This window comes from Culex quinquefasciatus, chromosome 1 (genome assembly GCF_015732765.1).
Source record: "Culex quinquefasciatus strain JHB chromosome 1, VPISU_Cqui_1.0_pri_paternal, whole genome shotgun sequence".
NCBI classification, from domain to species: domain Eukaryota; kingdom Metazoa; phylum Arthropoda; class Insecta; order Diptera; family Culicidae; genus Culex; species Culex quinquefasciatus.
In genome coordinates, this window is record NC_051861.1 from 22,403,318 (window position 1) to 22,418,020 (window position 14,703).

Genomic DNA, 14,703 nt, shown 5'->3' on the forward strand with positions numbered 1-14,703 from the left:
AAAAAAAGTTATCAAACCATGTATAAAACATCACTAAGCTTGAGTTTCATTGGTTTCAATGTGTGAAGTCATTATTTGGTAATAAATATGTACTCCTGGAGAGATCCAAAGTTTGTTTACATTCGCAAGAAAAAAGTGTTCCGAATTTGTGGATTTCAACGGTCAAAGTAATTCTTCAAAAACTTCATATAAAATTTAAAATTTGCGGATGTTCGATACAGAATTCGAAAGATCGCAAGAAAAGCTTTCAAATGAAGGTAAAAGCGAATCATTAAGTTCAATTATCGATTTGCTATGATTTTTTGAACATTGGACGATCTGGAAACCGTTCCGATTATGTGGGATGACTGTACTTAATTTCAAAAACACTACTATTCCACAACGCATGTCGTTTACGGCACCTATGCAAGTGAGGCAACGAGTTACCATCTTCACAATGTGCACACATCCACCCCCTCAGTCCTCCAAGGATTGCAAAACAACCCGTTGCAGGCGGGGAGGCCCCCACAACAACATTACGACCTGGGCACGTTTCATGAATGAAAATCGTCTCATTACGCGCGAATAAACCCGTTGTTTGGAGGGTGGCGTCTAAATCCAGTTTGTTTTATACGTTATCACGAACCCAAGTCACAAACGCCGAAAAATAAAAGCCAAACACCCGAGCGACTTCAACGCGAGGAGCTGAGGCGACACCTCATCACTATAAACGTAACATGTGGTGAAGTAATGTTTACGCGCTTTCTCTGCACGCTTAAACTGTATACGCGTAATAAACGATTTGAGCCCGTAAAATGAGCTTTATTGCGTTTGTTGACTATTTTAGTAGCTTTCCTAAGTGCTACAGCAGGCCTGCCCAACCTTTTCGGCTCAATTTTCACATTTTTGAACGTCAAAATTACAATTGTTATTTTTTTCATGGTTTCTTTGATGGAATCGGTTCTCAGATGACCAGTGAGCATAACTTTGATAAAAGTTTGAAAATAGTAGTTTATGCAACAAGTTGCAAAAAGAGATTTTTTCAACACGAGTCGTACATTTATCCAACGCGGTTCACCGAGTTGGATAAATAGGACGAGTGTTGAAAAATCAAGTTTTGCAACGAGTTCCATACAACAGTTTTTTTCAATTCCGAAAACACCCTTTGAACAGAATTATGGGTCAAATGTCCTTGCATTTAGTCAATGAATCGTTTAAATCAAAAAATGTTGAAAAGTATAACTATTCCAAACAAGTGCTGAAATGTTTATCTTTTCAGCATCCATTTTAGTGCTGAAAAGTTGAACTTTTCAGCATTTATTTTGAAAAGGGTAACTATTCGATTCTGTTATTTTTGGTAGAGAAAAGTAGGCTGTTTCGTCGTTTGAGAATGAGAGGAAAAGTAAGGAGTTTGACGACGGAATTGCAAAATATTCGTTTATGCAACAAGTTGCAAAAAGAGGATTTTTTCAGCACGAGTCGTACATTTATCCAACGAGGTTCACCGAGTTGGATAAATACGAAGAGTGCTGAAAAAATCAAGTTTTGCAACGAGTTCCATACAATGTGAATACAAAGAGACGAGTTGTTCCATACAATATTTTTTGCAATTCCAAAAAACACACACTGAGTGAAATTTTATGTCAAATTTTCATGTATTTTGTCAATAAATCGTTTAAATCAAAAAAATGTTGAAAAGTGTTACTTTTCGAAACAAGTGCTGAAAAGTTCAACTTTTCAGCACCCATTTGAGTGCTGAAAAGTAGAACTTTTCAGCATTTATTTTGAAAAGTGTTGCTATTCGATTCTGTTATTTTTGGTACAGAAAAGTAGGCTATTTCGTCGTTCAAGAATGACAGGAAAAGTAAATAGTTTCACGACGGAATTGCAAAAAATATGTTTGCAGGTTGTTTTTAAGTAAGTTTTAAATGAAAAATTGGTCGGGCCCGCGGGCCGGATTGATTTTTGACGTAAAATGTAGATAAAAACGACTTTTTTAAATATTTTTTCCAACTTTTGGAAAAGTTATGTTCACTGGTCATCTGAGAGCCGATTCCATCAAAGAAACCATGAAAAAATGAACAATTGTAATTTTGACGATCAAAAATTTGAAAATTGAGCCGAAAAGGTTGGGCAGGCCTGTGTTACAGAGTTTTCGGTTGGAGTCAGATTTATTGCAAAAATATCATTTTGAATTTGATTTTTTTTTTCACTCTCATGAAATTATTATTTTTTACTCTAATTTTTTGTAGCTTTCCTAAGTGCTACAGAGTTTTTGGTTGCAGTCAGATTTATTGCAAAAATATCATTTTGAATTTGAATTGTCTTTTTTTTTAATTTTTTTCACTATTATGAAATTATTATTTTTTTCACTCTAATTTTGAACGCTGTGATTATTCTTGATAAAACAACGTGCAGAGATTTTGAAGAGATTACAGAAGCCAACAAAACTTGTGAAAAAGTGCGTTAATATTTTACATTCCTGCAATTTTACATCAGGGCTTCATCCCAAAAAGCATTTGAAAAAAAAAAAACTGGCTTACTAGAGTCTTACTTTCTTTGAAAAAATAAGGAAAACGCGTTATAAGATTTATTCTATAAACAGTTTTAAATAAATTATACAAGTTTAACAGAATTAAAAGTACAAAGCAAAGTTTTTTTTTACCATAATACATTTTTCGCTATCTGCTGTATCTTTTCTTGCACCTTTTTTAATTTGTCGCCCCGATAATTTTTGTTTTCATTTATGACATTTGTTCGACCAATGCAAGTGCAGTAGAAAACAAAACCGAACAACAAACCAGACACGTGCTAGAAGCCTCTGCTGGAATGTGGGCGGTGAAAACTATTGAACGGGTATCGAAAGGATAATTTAAAACAGTTCAGTCGGTTTGAATTATTTGTGGTAAGTGATTTTTTTTAGTTTTATAAAAACATTCGAACTTTTTGAAAAATCATATATTTTTACACAAAAATAAATAAAAATTATTTTTGCGAACAAATAAAAAAAAGTAGTTTTGTCAGGGTTAGGCGATATGGATCATTATCATCTAAATTTATGACTTCCGGCTTCTTCTTCGAAACTTTAGTAGGGGAAATAAACCCATTTTAAGCCTAATAAGCGGTCGTGTTTTAATGATGCTGGATAATCTGGAGTGTTCCTTGAAATTTACTAAAACCAAGTTCACCAACGAGTAGAGCAACTTTTTGTGCACATTTCTGGTTATTTTCACTTTTACTAAAAGTAATTCTATTCCTTTTACAAGCATTTGAAAAAAAATATTTCCAAAATGTATTCTAATCAGACGAGAGTTTTTTTTATTCCAGCACTCGGCTTAGTGTTGCCAAGATTGATGAAATTTTAAGCGAACACTCACGAAAATCATTTATAGAGAAAATTTCCTGGCATCTCTGGCTCACACCAACAGGCGCTGCTGGTGGTGTTGGTAGCTACTACCCTTTGTTCTTTATTTGCCTACGCTTCTCGCTTGGCTCTCTTCAGCCTTCGATTGGAATGGGTCGCCAAAATTGAAACATGAAGAGACTTGGCGCGTTTGTTTTTTTTTATGGCGCTTGCTAATTATCTACATGTTTCGGGATTATTTTTCAAGTGAGTCACCAACTAATGTACAAAAGAACATGTTGCCGAAAGTTGGGGGCAGTTTTGTATCGAAATCGCCGTGAAAAATTAAACGAAACGTTGATTTTGGCGATATTTATTAAGCGTTTGAGGGTTTCTCTCGTGTGTCACTGTGTGTGCCAACAAAATGATGAGAAATGGTCTCGTCAAATAGAAATTATGATCAAAAGTGCATTGAATTTGATCTTTTTGGCCAGTAAGTGGCATATATTTGCGTGCTTACTCGAGGCGGTGCTGTTGCTGGTTTATAGCCTAAATCAGGGGTGACCAAAGTATGGCCCGCGGGCCAAACGTGGCCCGCGAGGTGATTTTTTGTGGCCCGGATCCATTTTGAATAATTATGTAAAATGGCCCGTTGTTCACTTGTAAAGTGATTTTATACTTTTTTTAAATTAATTTTTATTTTAAACTTTTTTATTCTTTACTCTTTTATTTTTGTTGATTAAAAACTAATGATTTATTAAAATGTTGATCTTCATTTTAGGACACCGTTTCAATGTGAGTAAAACTAGTAAATATCGTCAAAAATTTCATCAAATATTTTTGGAAATTCGAGCTTAGACAGAAAAAGGTTGAAATCGGAGGAATTAGGCTGTTGCAAGTTTTTAACAATGCTTTTTTTGAAAACCCTTCCCACCCCCTCCCCATTATCTTGAAAAATCATGGGCAAAAATCATTTTTTCAAAAAAAAACTTAGAAAAATGTATGGAATTTTTTGTGCAATCAGCTGAATTATTTAAAAATTCCTTTGCGTTTACAATCATTTTTGGCAGTTTCTGGTTTATTCAAAAATAATTTGAATTTTAGAGAATTTTTGATGAATAATTTTTTTTGTAACTAGAAGGTTTTTTTTAAAGTCTAGTCTTTCATTTTTTTGAAAATAACGATTGCAATCCAACTTTACGGGTTCAACACATTTTTTAACATTTTGTTTGTTTAAATGTTGAAATTCTGACTCTCAACGATTTTTTACTAGTCATACTTAATTTATTGATAAAATTACGCCGGTATATAAGTTATGCAGGTTAGATGTCGGTTATTTTTTGAAATATAAAAAAAAAAACAATTTTATTGAAAAATTTTAAGTACAAAAAAAGTAAAATAAAAGTACATTTAGCTGAAAACATTTTCCAAAGACCTTAAGCAATAAAATTAACAATACCTGTAGAAAACTGCCATTTTGTGTTTTATATTAATTTTTATTAACGAAGAAGATGAAAAAATAAAAAAAGTTTCAAAAAACTTGAGTTAATAGATGTATTTTTTAGTCTTTAAAAATAAAATAACGTAATTTATTTTTATAAACATCTAATTTTGTAAATTTGGCCCACAAGCTTCAAATTTGGCCCGGTCTCTAAAAACTTTGAGCACCCCTGGCCTAAATAGTATTTTTGGAGCTTTAATCGAGCATCAAACTCTTCATATGACGAAGGTAGGCGTTTGATTGGAAAGGGTATATTTCCTCTACTGATAGTGATAACATTAGATACACCGCAAAAAATACGATGCTAAAATCGCGTGCAAAAGTATACTAATTAGGGTGTCCCAAAAAAAACGCAATTTGAGGTATACTGAAAAATTGCCTGTTTTCATTGAAAACATCATAATTTGTTCTAAAACATGCAAAAATTAAATCAAATTGTTCTTATTTCATTTTTAATCATTGCCCAAATCATTGTCTTAGCCCCATTAAAAAGAAAGCATTCTAAATTAACTGTATTTAATACAGCAAAATCACGTTTTTGCGGAAACCGCTTTTCCAAGTTTTTTTTTGTGTGGTTTATTTGGGGGAAAGTTATAGTGGCCTTGGCTATGGACGCTCCTTTGTAAAGTTATTCTTAAAAGTCCGATTCTTGGGTCTCAAGGCTGGTCTAAACCGTGTTATTTGCTCAACATTACGTTTTAGACCAGTTTTGAGGACGCTATATCAGCAAGTTAGCTACATACTCTCTTCGGAAAAGTTTTAGAGTACCTTCTGGAGAAACCGAATATGAATCCGGTTTTATTGTAGCGTTGAACGTGAATTTTTAAAATATCAAAATAAAAAAAGGGTTTTCCCATACAAATTCCCATAAAGATAAATCGCTTTGCGCAAAGTGCGGACTTAACCAATCGTTGCCAAACTTTTAGGAGTTGTTCAGAATCCCAAAAGTAACTGGAAAATTGCTTTGCTCGGAAATCGATTTTGTTATTACACCCTTTATTAATCTAAAGATTTAAATTAATTTGGTTTTGGTATGTTTGGTTTCATTTTTTTTTATAAATTTGATATTTGACGTTCCAAATTGGCAAAACTATTTTAAAATGTTCACGGGAAGTAACTAGCAATGAAACAATACAAAACAATATGTTACCCACCTGTCTCATTGTTCCTGCCAAATACATCTTCAATGAGACAGTTTAATAACTCTGGCTGTAGAAGTCGGATCGATTTCATATTTTGGTCGATGTTAGAACACTTTATTGGAAAGAAGTGTAACAAAAAGTTGATTATAAAATGCTGATGAAAAAAACAACACAAAATCATTGAAAGTTGAAAACCAAAGGTGTCTCATTGATGACTAAAAAATATTTACAACGGTCTAAGCTCGTGTTAAAGTCCAAGACACTCATCAAGTTGACGCACCGTGAAGGCAATAACTAAGTGTCTTTATCTACGAAACTCTAGAGAATTCATACATTACATTATAATAAAAAAAAAACCTTAAAGCTTCCTATGTAGCCTGCATATAGAAGAGCGCGTCGCACCCTCTTAACTATCCGATGGTTCGATACGTTAAGGTGTTTAAGGAAGTCCAATGGAGTCAAGGTCGCCAAGTGCCGCCAATTCCGTCGGACCAGCTGGCGGTGTGCCTACCGATGCGCATCCCTTGGTTGACTTTTGTAAATAAGCTCTTCACAGAGCGAAGGTTTCGGCAGAGTTACTCAACTGTTGATGATCTTCAAGCATTCTGAGATTAAGAGTGTCCTGATGATCACTAACAGATGTAAGTCATGTCAACCTTGTTTGCGATTGATTAGTTAGTCCTATTCCAAATTATTCGCACTCAATATAGAAGGTTATGTGATGTATTGTAGTTGCTTAATCTTCTAAAAATGTCAATGGTTACGACAAATTCGTTTGTCGACAATAGGGCAAACCTGTAGATGTAAACAAGCAGCATATCCCTTTCTTACACAACGTGAACTGTCACTTTAGAAAGTGGGATAGACTTGAAGAGTTATTACGGAAATAGTTCATTTCATGCCTCAAGCTTAACGAAATAATTGTGAGTTCCAAGCGACGGCTTACCACTGCCATCGCCGACACTTTTCAAGCAACACATATCAATCAAATTGCATTACAAAAAAAACACAACAGTTGCGCGCGACAGCAGCAATTCGTTGCAGTTCGTCAATGTTGACGACCTTGACTTTATTTTGCGGTTTATCCGGCAACAGCGTGGTGCTCGTAGCATGGAGTTTTGCCGGTAACATACTGGCTGGTACGACGTGTTCTAATGTAAAGACATGAAAAGTAGGTCAACGATCTTGTGCAAAATTAGGGCGATACTTCTTGCTGCTACGATCGTGCTCAATTCTAGGGTTGATCCAAAAAGCTTTGCAAGTCATCGTCCCCTATTTCGCATGGTTACCAAATTTTGCGTTGCGAACATGCGTTGCAAATACGACACACGTGCCCCACAACTTCAGCATCATGCCGACGCGGGTCAATGATTCATCTGTAATGCAAAACTAGAGCGTTAGCAGCAGCAGCTTTATTGACATTGACTCACGGTGAAGGTAAAGCTCGCGCTTGTGTTTGTGCGATCGAAGTGTTGTTTTTGCTGGGTTTGATGACGTTCAAGTTCATGTGGATACTGATGGATTTAGTAGTCGGTAGTTCACTTTTTTGTTATACTAATTTTGCTAATCAACGTTCTCTGTATATTATGAATATTATGATTTGGATCTGGAGGATCTCGAGAAGAGACTCTCCGATCGATGTGGCTAAAAAAATTAAAAAGACATGAGACATTTATGGTAACAGTTTGAGAATGTAAATTCGATTTTACATCCATGTCTGAAATCTCGGGTGAGTTTTCAAAAAGCCGTAAGAGCCACCGTGACCTCTGACACTTATTTTGGGTTTTCTCCAAAATTAAGCAAAATTTCATTTATTTTTAGTTTGAGACACTTCAAGGACGTGTAGATGAACAATCTCAAACATTTTTGATGTTATTTTTTCGTAAGTTGGTCAAATACCGATGCAAAAAGGACTTTGTTTACCAATGGCTCTTACACCCAGAACTGGGCATCGGCATACGAGAGGATAAAGAGCACGATTCGGTAGTAAAATGGTACTGTGTGTGGACGGAGAGGATAAATCCCAAAATTACCGAGAGTACTTTACTCATAGTTCATTTTCTAAAAAAGTTCATCTATAAAAAAAAAGTACCGGTACCGAGACTCGAACCCAAGACCGTCGGCATATTGAACCGTGCCTTTGCCGTATGGGCCACCATGGTTCGGTGACTAAGTAAAGGTCGTTTGTCCATATAAGCCACTCATTGGATGAACTGTTCCAATGAACGAATGAACACGCGAGAGGACTATACTCTCGCAATATAGCACTTTCCTCACGTTTCTTTTCGTGAGGACTATCCCCTCGTTGTTTAACTTTGGGTGTACGTAAAAAAAAAATAAATCTTTCCCAGTTCCTGAGGGGAACACCCTTGAAGAGTATCGGGGCCGGCATTTACAAAGCGGATTCAGTGGCAGTTTCATTCTCAACTTAATGTTAACATGTTAAGGTTAATGTTAACACTCCATAGGTCGCCTCCCTAAGGTGTCGTGATAAGGTCCAGTTTGTGACGATACACTACCTTCCCTTTACTAAGCAATCGATTCTAGAAGGGAAAAGATCACCAGTTGTGTTGGTCCGAGCCGGGATTTGAACCCCGATCTACCGCTTACGAGGCGGAAGCGTTACCACTGGGCTACGTGGCTCGGTCAAAATGGCTCTTACGGCTTTTTGAAAACTAATCCAAGAAATGTTGCGTAGTTTTGTAACTGAATTTTAATTTGAATAAACAGATCTGTCTCACTTAGAGATGAACCCAATTTCTAACTAAAACACACTTGACATTGAATTGTGTAAAAGCCTGAAATCCTGGTGCTTGTTTTTTCATGTTTCCCTCCCTAGTCAATCCAGCAAAACAATTACACCCCTGTCAAAGGGTGCTAATTTCCCGAGCAAACAAATCTGAATCCGTCACCTTTTCAACGCTCCCTCTCTGGCATTGTCCGTTATGCCGCTTACGTCATCACAGCTGAAACGGCAAGCGGAGTCGCTCCGGCTGTTCCGGCCGGTCACGATTTGGTGCGTGTGCTTTCGCGGCGGTGGCGGCTCTAAAATTAGACAACCACTGGCACTGCAAGCCCCATGCTGCTGCAATCACGACCAGTTTCTTGGGACATGCTGGCGCAGAGAGCTTTCAACAACAGCCTTCCAAGACCAGACATTGTAGCTTGCTGGGTGGGGTCGTCCATAAACAACGTTGTAATCCTAGGATGAAGGATAATGTTTTGAAGAGACCTCACTGAATATCAGTAAACATTTAGATAAATTGAAAAAATGGCCACGTTTTTGATGACCAACCCTGCAGGTAGCAAAGGGTAAAAGTGAGAAAGTGCTTTCCAAAAACGTTTCAACAAAAGGAAATGTTGTAAACAACGCGTTGCAACGGGGGAAACGAGTAATCACACAAAGTTGAACTAATTGGACGTTTGATTTAAGATAAGTTTCCACCGTTTAGAAATGACGGCTAATCAACGAAACATTGCAATTTTAGTCAACTTGTCCCTTAAGTTGCACAGCGGACCATACCAACATACCGATCATTATCGCCAGCACGACTTGTGGTTGAACATCTGGACGCTGACTTCAGGTTGAAATCTAGCTTGAGGCGAGATTCTACCCTTTGTCCAAGGTCGATCACCCATAATTTACTACAACCAACAGGCATGCTTCATCAATAATGCTCTGTGAGGTCCCTTCAGATAAGGCGATACGTACTTATGGAAAACATGACTGTGGTCATAATAGGTTGAATGGCCCAGAGTGCAAATTGCCATCCTCTTCACCATTCTACTGGTCGTCCTTGAACGATCGTTTCCTTCGGAGTGGACTTGTACGATGCAGGTGTGTCTTCTGCGTAGGGGAAAACCCAACACAACAGGATCATCATGGAAGCATCAGATGTCGCGGTCGCGGTTTCATCTGTATAGTAATGCTAGCAAAAGCTGCATTTACCACTCGTGTTACTTGACCGATTCGATACCAATAGAGCAGTGCTCTACAAAATCGATCTTTTTTTTTATTTTTTTTTTTGTATTTTTTAATTCGACTGAAACTTTTTTGGTGCCTTCGGTATGCCCAAAGAAGCCATTTTGCATCATTAGTTTGTCCATATAATTTTCCATACAAATTTGGCAGCTGTCCATACAATAATGATACATGAAAATTCTAAAATCTGTATCTTTTGAAGGAATTTTTTTATCGATTTGGTGTCTTCGGCAAAGTTGTACACTGAAAAAAAATGGTAGACGGTAAAAAAATTGGTGATTTTAAATTTTACCTTTTGTCACTAAAACTTGATTTGAAAAAAACACTATTTTTAATTTTTTTATATGTTTTAGAGGACAAAAAAGCCAACTTTTCAGAAATTTCAAGGTTGTGCAAAAAATCTTTGACTGAATGAATTTTCGAATCAATACTATTTTTTTCAAAAAATGGAAATATTGGTCGCAAAAAATTTTCAACTTCATTTTTCGATGTAAAATCAAATTTGCAATCAAAAAGTACTTTAGTGAAATTTTCATAAAGTGCACCGTTTTCAAGATATAGCCATATTTAGGATTTTTTGCCTTCCTCACGTTACTGAGGAAAGGCTATAAAATCACTCAAAAAATGAACTTCTCAATTAGACCTCCTAGACCCACCTTCATGTATACCTATCGACTCAGAATCAAATTCTGAGCAAATGTCTGTGTGTGTGGTGGGATGTTGATCAAAAAATTGTCACTCGATTATCTCGACATTGGCTGAACCGATTTTATCCGTTTTGGCGTCATTCGATCCGTCTTGGGGTCCCATAAGTCGCTATTAAAAATTATGCAGTTTAGTTAAGTACTTCAAAAGTTATGCTAAAAAAACGATTTTAACAAAAGTCCGGAAGATTGTAAAAAGGGTGGTTTTTGTAAGAAAACCCGTCATGCTATACATTTTCAGAAAGGTATCCAAAAGACCTTTCCAACGCGTCTAAGACATCGAAGATTTGACAAATCTGTCAAAAGTTATAAGCACTTAAGTGTTATTTATACGCTTTTTGGAAGCCGGATCTCAGATATTTTTATGAAAACGTTGTCCGGATCTCTCATGCGACCTTTCGTTGGATAGGTATTCAAAAGAGCTTTCCAATGCGTCTAAAACATTGAAGATCTCACAACCCTATCTGAAGTTATAAGCACTTAAGTGTTATTTACGCACTTTTTCGAGGCCGGATCTCAGATATTTTGATGAAAATGCAGTCTGGATCTCTTAAGCGACCTATCGTTGGATAGGTATTCAAAAGACCTTTCTAACGCGTCCAAAACATTGAAGATCTGACAACCTTATCAAAAGTTATTAACACTTAAGTGTTATTTATACGCTTTTTGGAGGCCGGATCTCAGATATGTTGATGAAAACGTTGTCCGGATCTCTCATGCGACATATCGTTAGATAGGTATTCAAAAGAGCTTTCCAATGCGTCTAAAACATTGAAGATCTGACAACCCTATCTGAAGTTATAAGCACTTAAGAGTTATTTACGCACTTTTTCGAGGCCGGATCTCAGATATTTTGATGAAAATTCAGTCCGGATCTCTCATGCGACCTATCGTTGGATATGTATTCAAAAGACCTTTCCAACGCGTCCAAAACATTGAAGATCTGACAACCCTATCAAAAGTTATAAGCACTTAAGTGTTATTTACGCACTTTTTGCATTTTGGATAGCACCCTTTAAATGTGAGGAAGGCGCCAACCACCTAAGGGTGGATTAAGTAACTTTTTTTTAAATAGTCGCAGTTTTCCATTTTTTTTAATTAGTGCACTTGTTTGCCCACTTTTGAAAAAAATATTTTTGACAAGCTGAGCTCTATATTTTGCTTTTTTGAACTTTGTTGATACGGCTTATAGTTGCTGAGATATAAAGGTTTAAAAAGCAGTCCTAGCAGTCTAAGTCCCACCCAAACAACACACCATTTTCTAATGTCGATATCTCAGCAACTAATGGTCCGATTTTCAATGATAAACTATGAAACATTCGTATTTTCATTTTTTTTAAACCAAGACTAACATTTTAAAAGGGCCAAACATTCAATATTACGCCTTTTTGGAATGTTAGTCTTGATTTAAAAAAAAATGAAAAATACGTACCCTAAATTCTGAATTTTAAAGTTTTAAAGCCCGAAATTTTGGAAAGTTAGGACACAGAGAACACAACTCGAGATGAGCGAGAGACTTATTCTCTCGAGTTTCATCCTCCAAAAAAAAAAAAAAAGAAAAAAAATGGTGTCGGCTACGGGAACCGAACCAGACACCTTTGCCATACTAACCCATTGACTTTACTGTCTCGGCAACCACAACTTGGCGACTAAGACTGATTAGATGCCGATGTATGACACTTGTTAGAAATTTATTATTTCAATTAACGAATAAACACATTTGTTATGATGGTGTAAGTTGGTAGCACTATCTTTTAGAATAAATTTTGAGGGGAATGATTCTCTCAACTCTGAATTTTGGGTGTACCTAATAAGATTTTAAAAATTTAATTTCTTAAAATTAGCCACAATTTATATATTAAGGGTATCCAATTCTATTTGATGCGTTGGAATTTATATTCACGCTCTTCATAATGTATAGCAAACAATAACAAAAATCTACAGGTAAGATCTAAAAATAACATTTTTATCTATTAAAGTACTCATACCTATCAAGTTTGTATTGAAAATGTGATGATTTTAAACCAGATATTAGTAAAAAATTTCCAGACCTTCAACGTTAATTTAACCGCAAAGATGAGTTATAGCGACAAAACTGGCTAATTTAGTGACATTAAGATGATTTAAAAAAAATGTTTATTAAATTCTCACTGATACAACAAAAAACACATAAAAAAAAAAACAAAGTAAAATAATTTTATCGACTGTTTTACATTTTTTATATGGTTCAAATTTTTGAGTGCTTAATTTACCCCTAACCCTGAAAACGAATGATAATTCAACTTTGCTGCCAATCTACGACATTATTAACAAACATTGATCGCATTATCACCTATTCGGAATGAAATGACCTTTAAGCCACGCTACCACCCCTAGATTGCACCGCATTGAACTCGACCCTCACCAGTCTCTAAGGACTCGTTAGCATCTCCCACTGACTGACTGATGAAAGAGATGGTAAAATTTACGTTCAAAATCAAGGTCGCCCCACCGGACTTCGCCAAGATTACTCATAGCAGCCTCAAAAGGCCAATTCGGCTGTATACTTTCTCGTCACGTGACCTACAACACCGCGTCAGACCGACGATGGCTGCTGCACCGCCTCCGCCGATATCTCCGCGTCTCACCAGCTGCTGCTGCTCTCTGGCCATTAATAAGACGGTGTTAATGAAAATTCGGTCAAACTGAAGCACACCGCAAGGAAAAAAAAGGCGAAATCAGTTTCGAATTGAGGAAGGAGAAAACCGAAACGCAGATCCGTTGGCCAGATCGCGAGCGCGGGCTTTAGTGAATAGGTCAACGCTGATTAACAGATTGGAGTTTTCAAAAGAGTTTGTATACAAACTTTCCCAAAGCTTATGCTAATCGCGAGCCCTTGACAATGACTTTTTAGAATCCACGCCGTGACAACAATGCGGAAGGTGAACGAGAACGGTTTCTATAGTTTCCAATCGTCACTCACCTAGGATGTACTTGGAACCGAGCTTCTGAAGGTTACAGAAATGGTAGTAACAGTAGAGGATCGCCGAGCACCGCACGATGGTCATCAGTATCACGTCGATACCGTTTTGTTCCAGCTGTTCCTCGCACCGGAAGTCCTCGTCGACCGTGCCAAACCGCCATGTCGGACAGGGTCGGCTGCCACCGCCGGAGCTGGAGCGCGTACTCTGGAACGGATCGGCACTTCCCTTGTCGAACGTTATTATGCATGCCGTCAGCGTCACCAAGGCCACTATCACCTCCCAGGGGTGCGATGCACAAAACTCCCCGTGCGCACGAAATAACCGACCGACTCTCATTTTCACTCACTTCACTTTCAAACTTGCGTTTCTTCGACTTCGTCGTCGTCTTCTTCCTCTTCGTTGGCTTCAAGTCGGGGACAATTCGGAACGCACTTGCCGCGGCCACTAGCGCACATACGGATCACCGTGCACACGCCGTTGCGTTGAAATGGGAGGGAGAGAAGGGGCCACTTGGGATCGCACCGCACCAGCAAGCACACGCCGAGCAAGCAAGCACTTCTTCACCGCAGCACTGCTCAGGTGATACTGAAAATGAAGACGCCCGCGCCGCCGCAGCGACGGTCGTCGTGGCCCCGAAGATCTGCTGCTGCTGCTGCTGCTCGGGCCTCACCAGCGGTACGGTTCCGCCACAGCACCTGGGCACGATCACCTTTCCAACCAGCGGCGGGAGCGACTTCGATGCGTGTGTTTCTGCGCGCGGGTTATCACTGTGGGAAGGAAGGAAAGAGAAAGAAGCGGCTTTAGTGTGATGTGAATGACAAAGTTGAGAGAGCGTCGTCGTCGTGAGTGAGTTATGCGCGGCTGGCGAAGAAGATGCTAATCAGTTTTGGATAAATGTCTGATTTAAACGGTATGCTGGTATCATAGAAGGTACAAAGAATTACATGAACCAAAGGTACAAATCTTAATTCCATTCTGAAAAGAACCAAATTGGGCCAAGCCTTCTTTTTTGCACCGCCCGAATGTTTTGCGATTTTAATTTTTTTTTTTTCAAAAAAACCTCTTTTTTATATTTCGGAATCAAAAAAT

At 37.5% G+C, this 14,703-nt stretch overlaps 1 protein-coding gene across 2 annotated transcripts in view; it reads right to left on the reverse strand.

Annotated features, from left to right (window-relative positions):
- Positions 1 to 14,703, reverse strand: part of LOC6035549 (3-hydroxy-3-methylglutaryl-coenzyme A reductase) — a 70,211-nt gene that overhangs the window by 15,892 nt on the left and 39,616 nt on the right. For both annotated transcript variants that reach the window (XM_001845655.2, XM_038257413.1), the window contains exon 2: positions 13,614 to 14,381. In XM_001845655.2, the coding sequence (XP_001845707.2) occupies positions 13,614 to 13,950 (337 nt within the window). In that variant the 5' untranslated portion in view covers positions 13,951 to 14,381. The remainder of the gene's footprint in view (positions 1 to 13,613; positions 14,382 to 14,703) is intronic.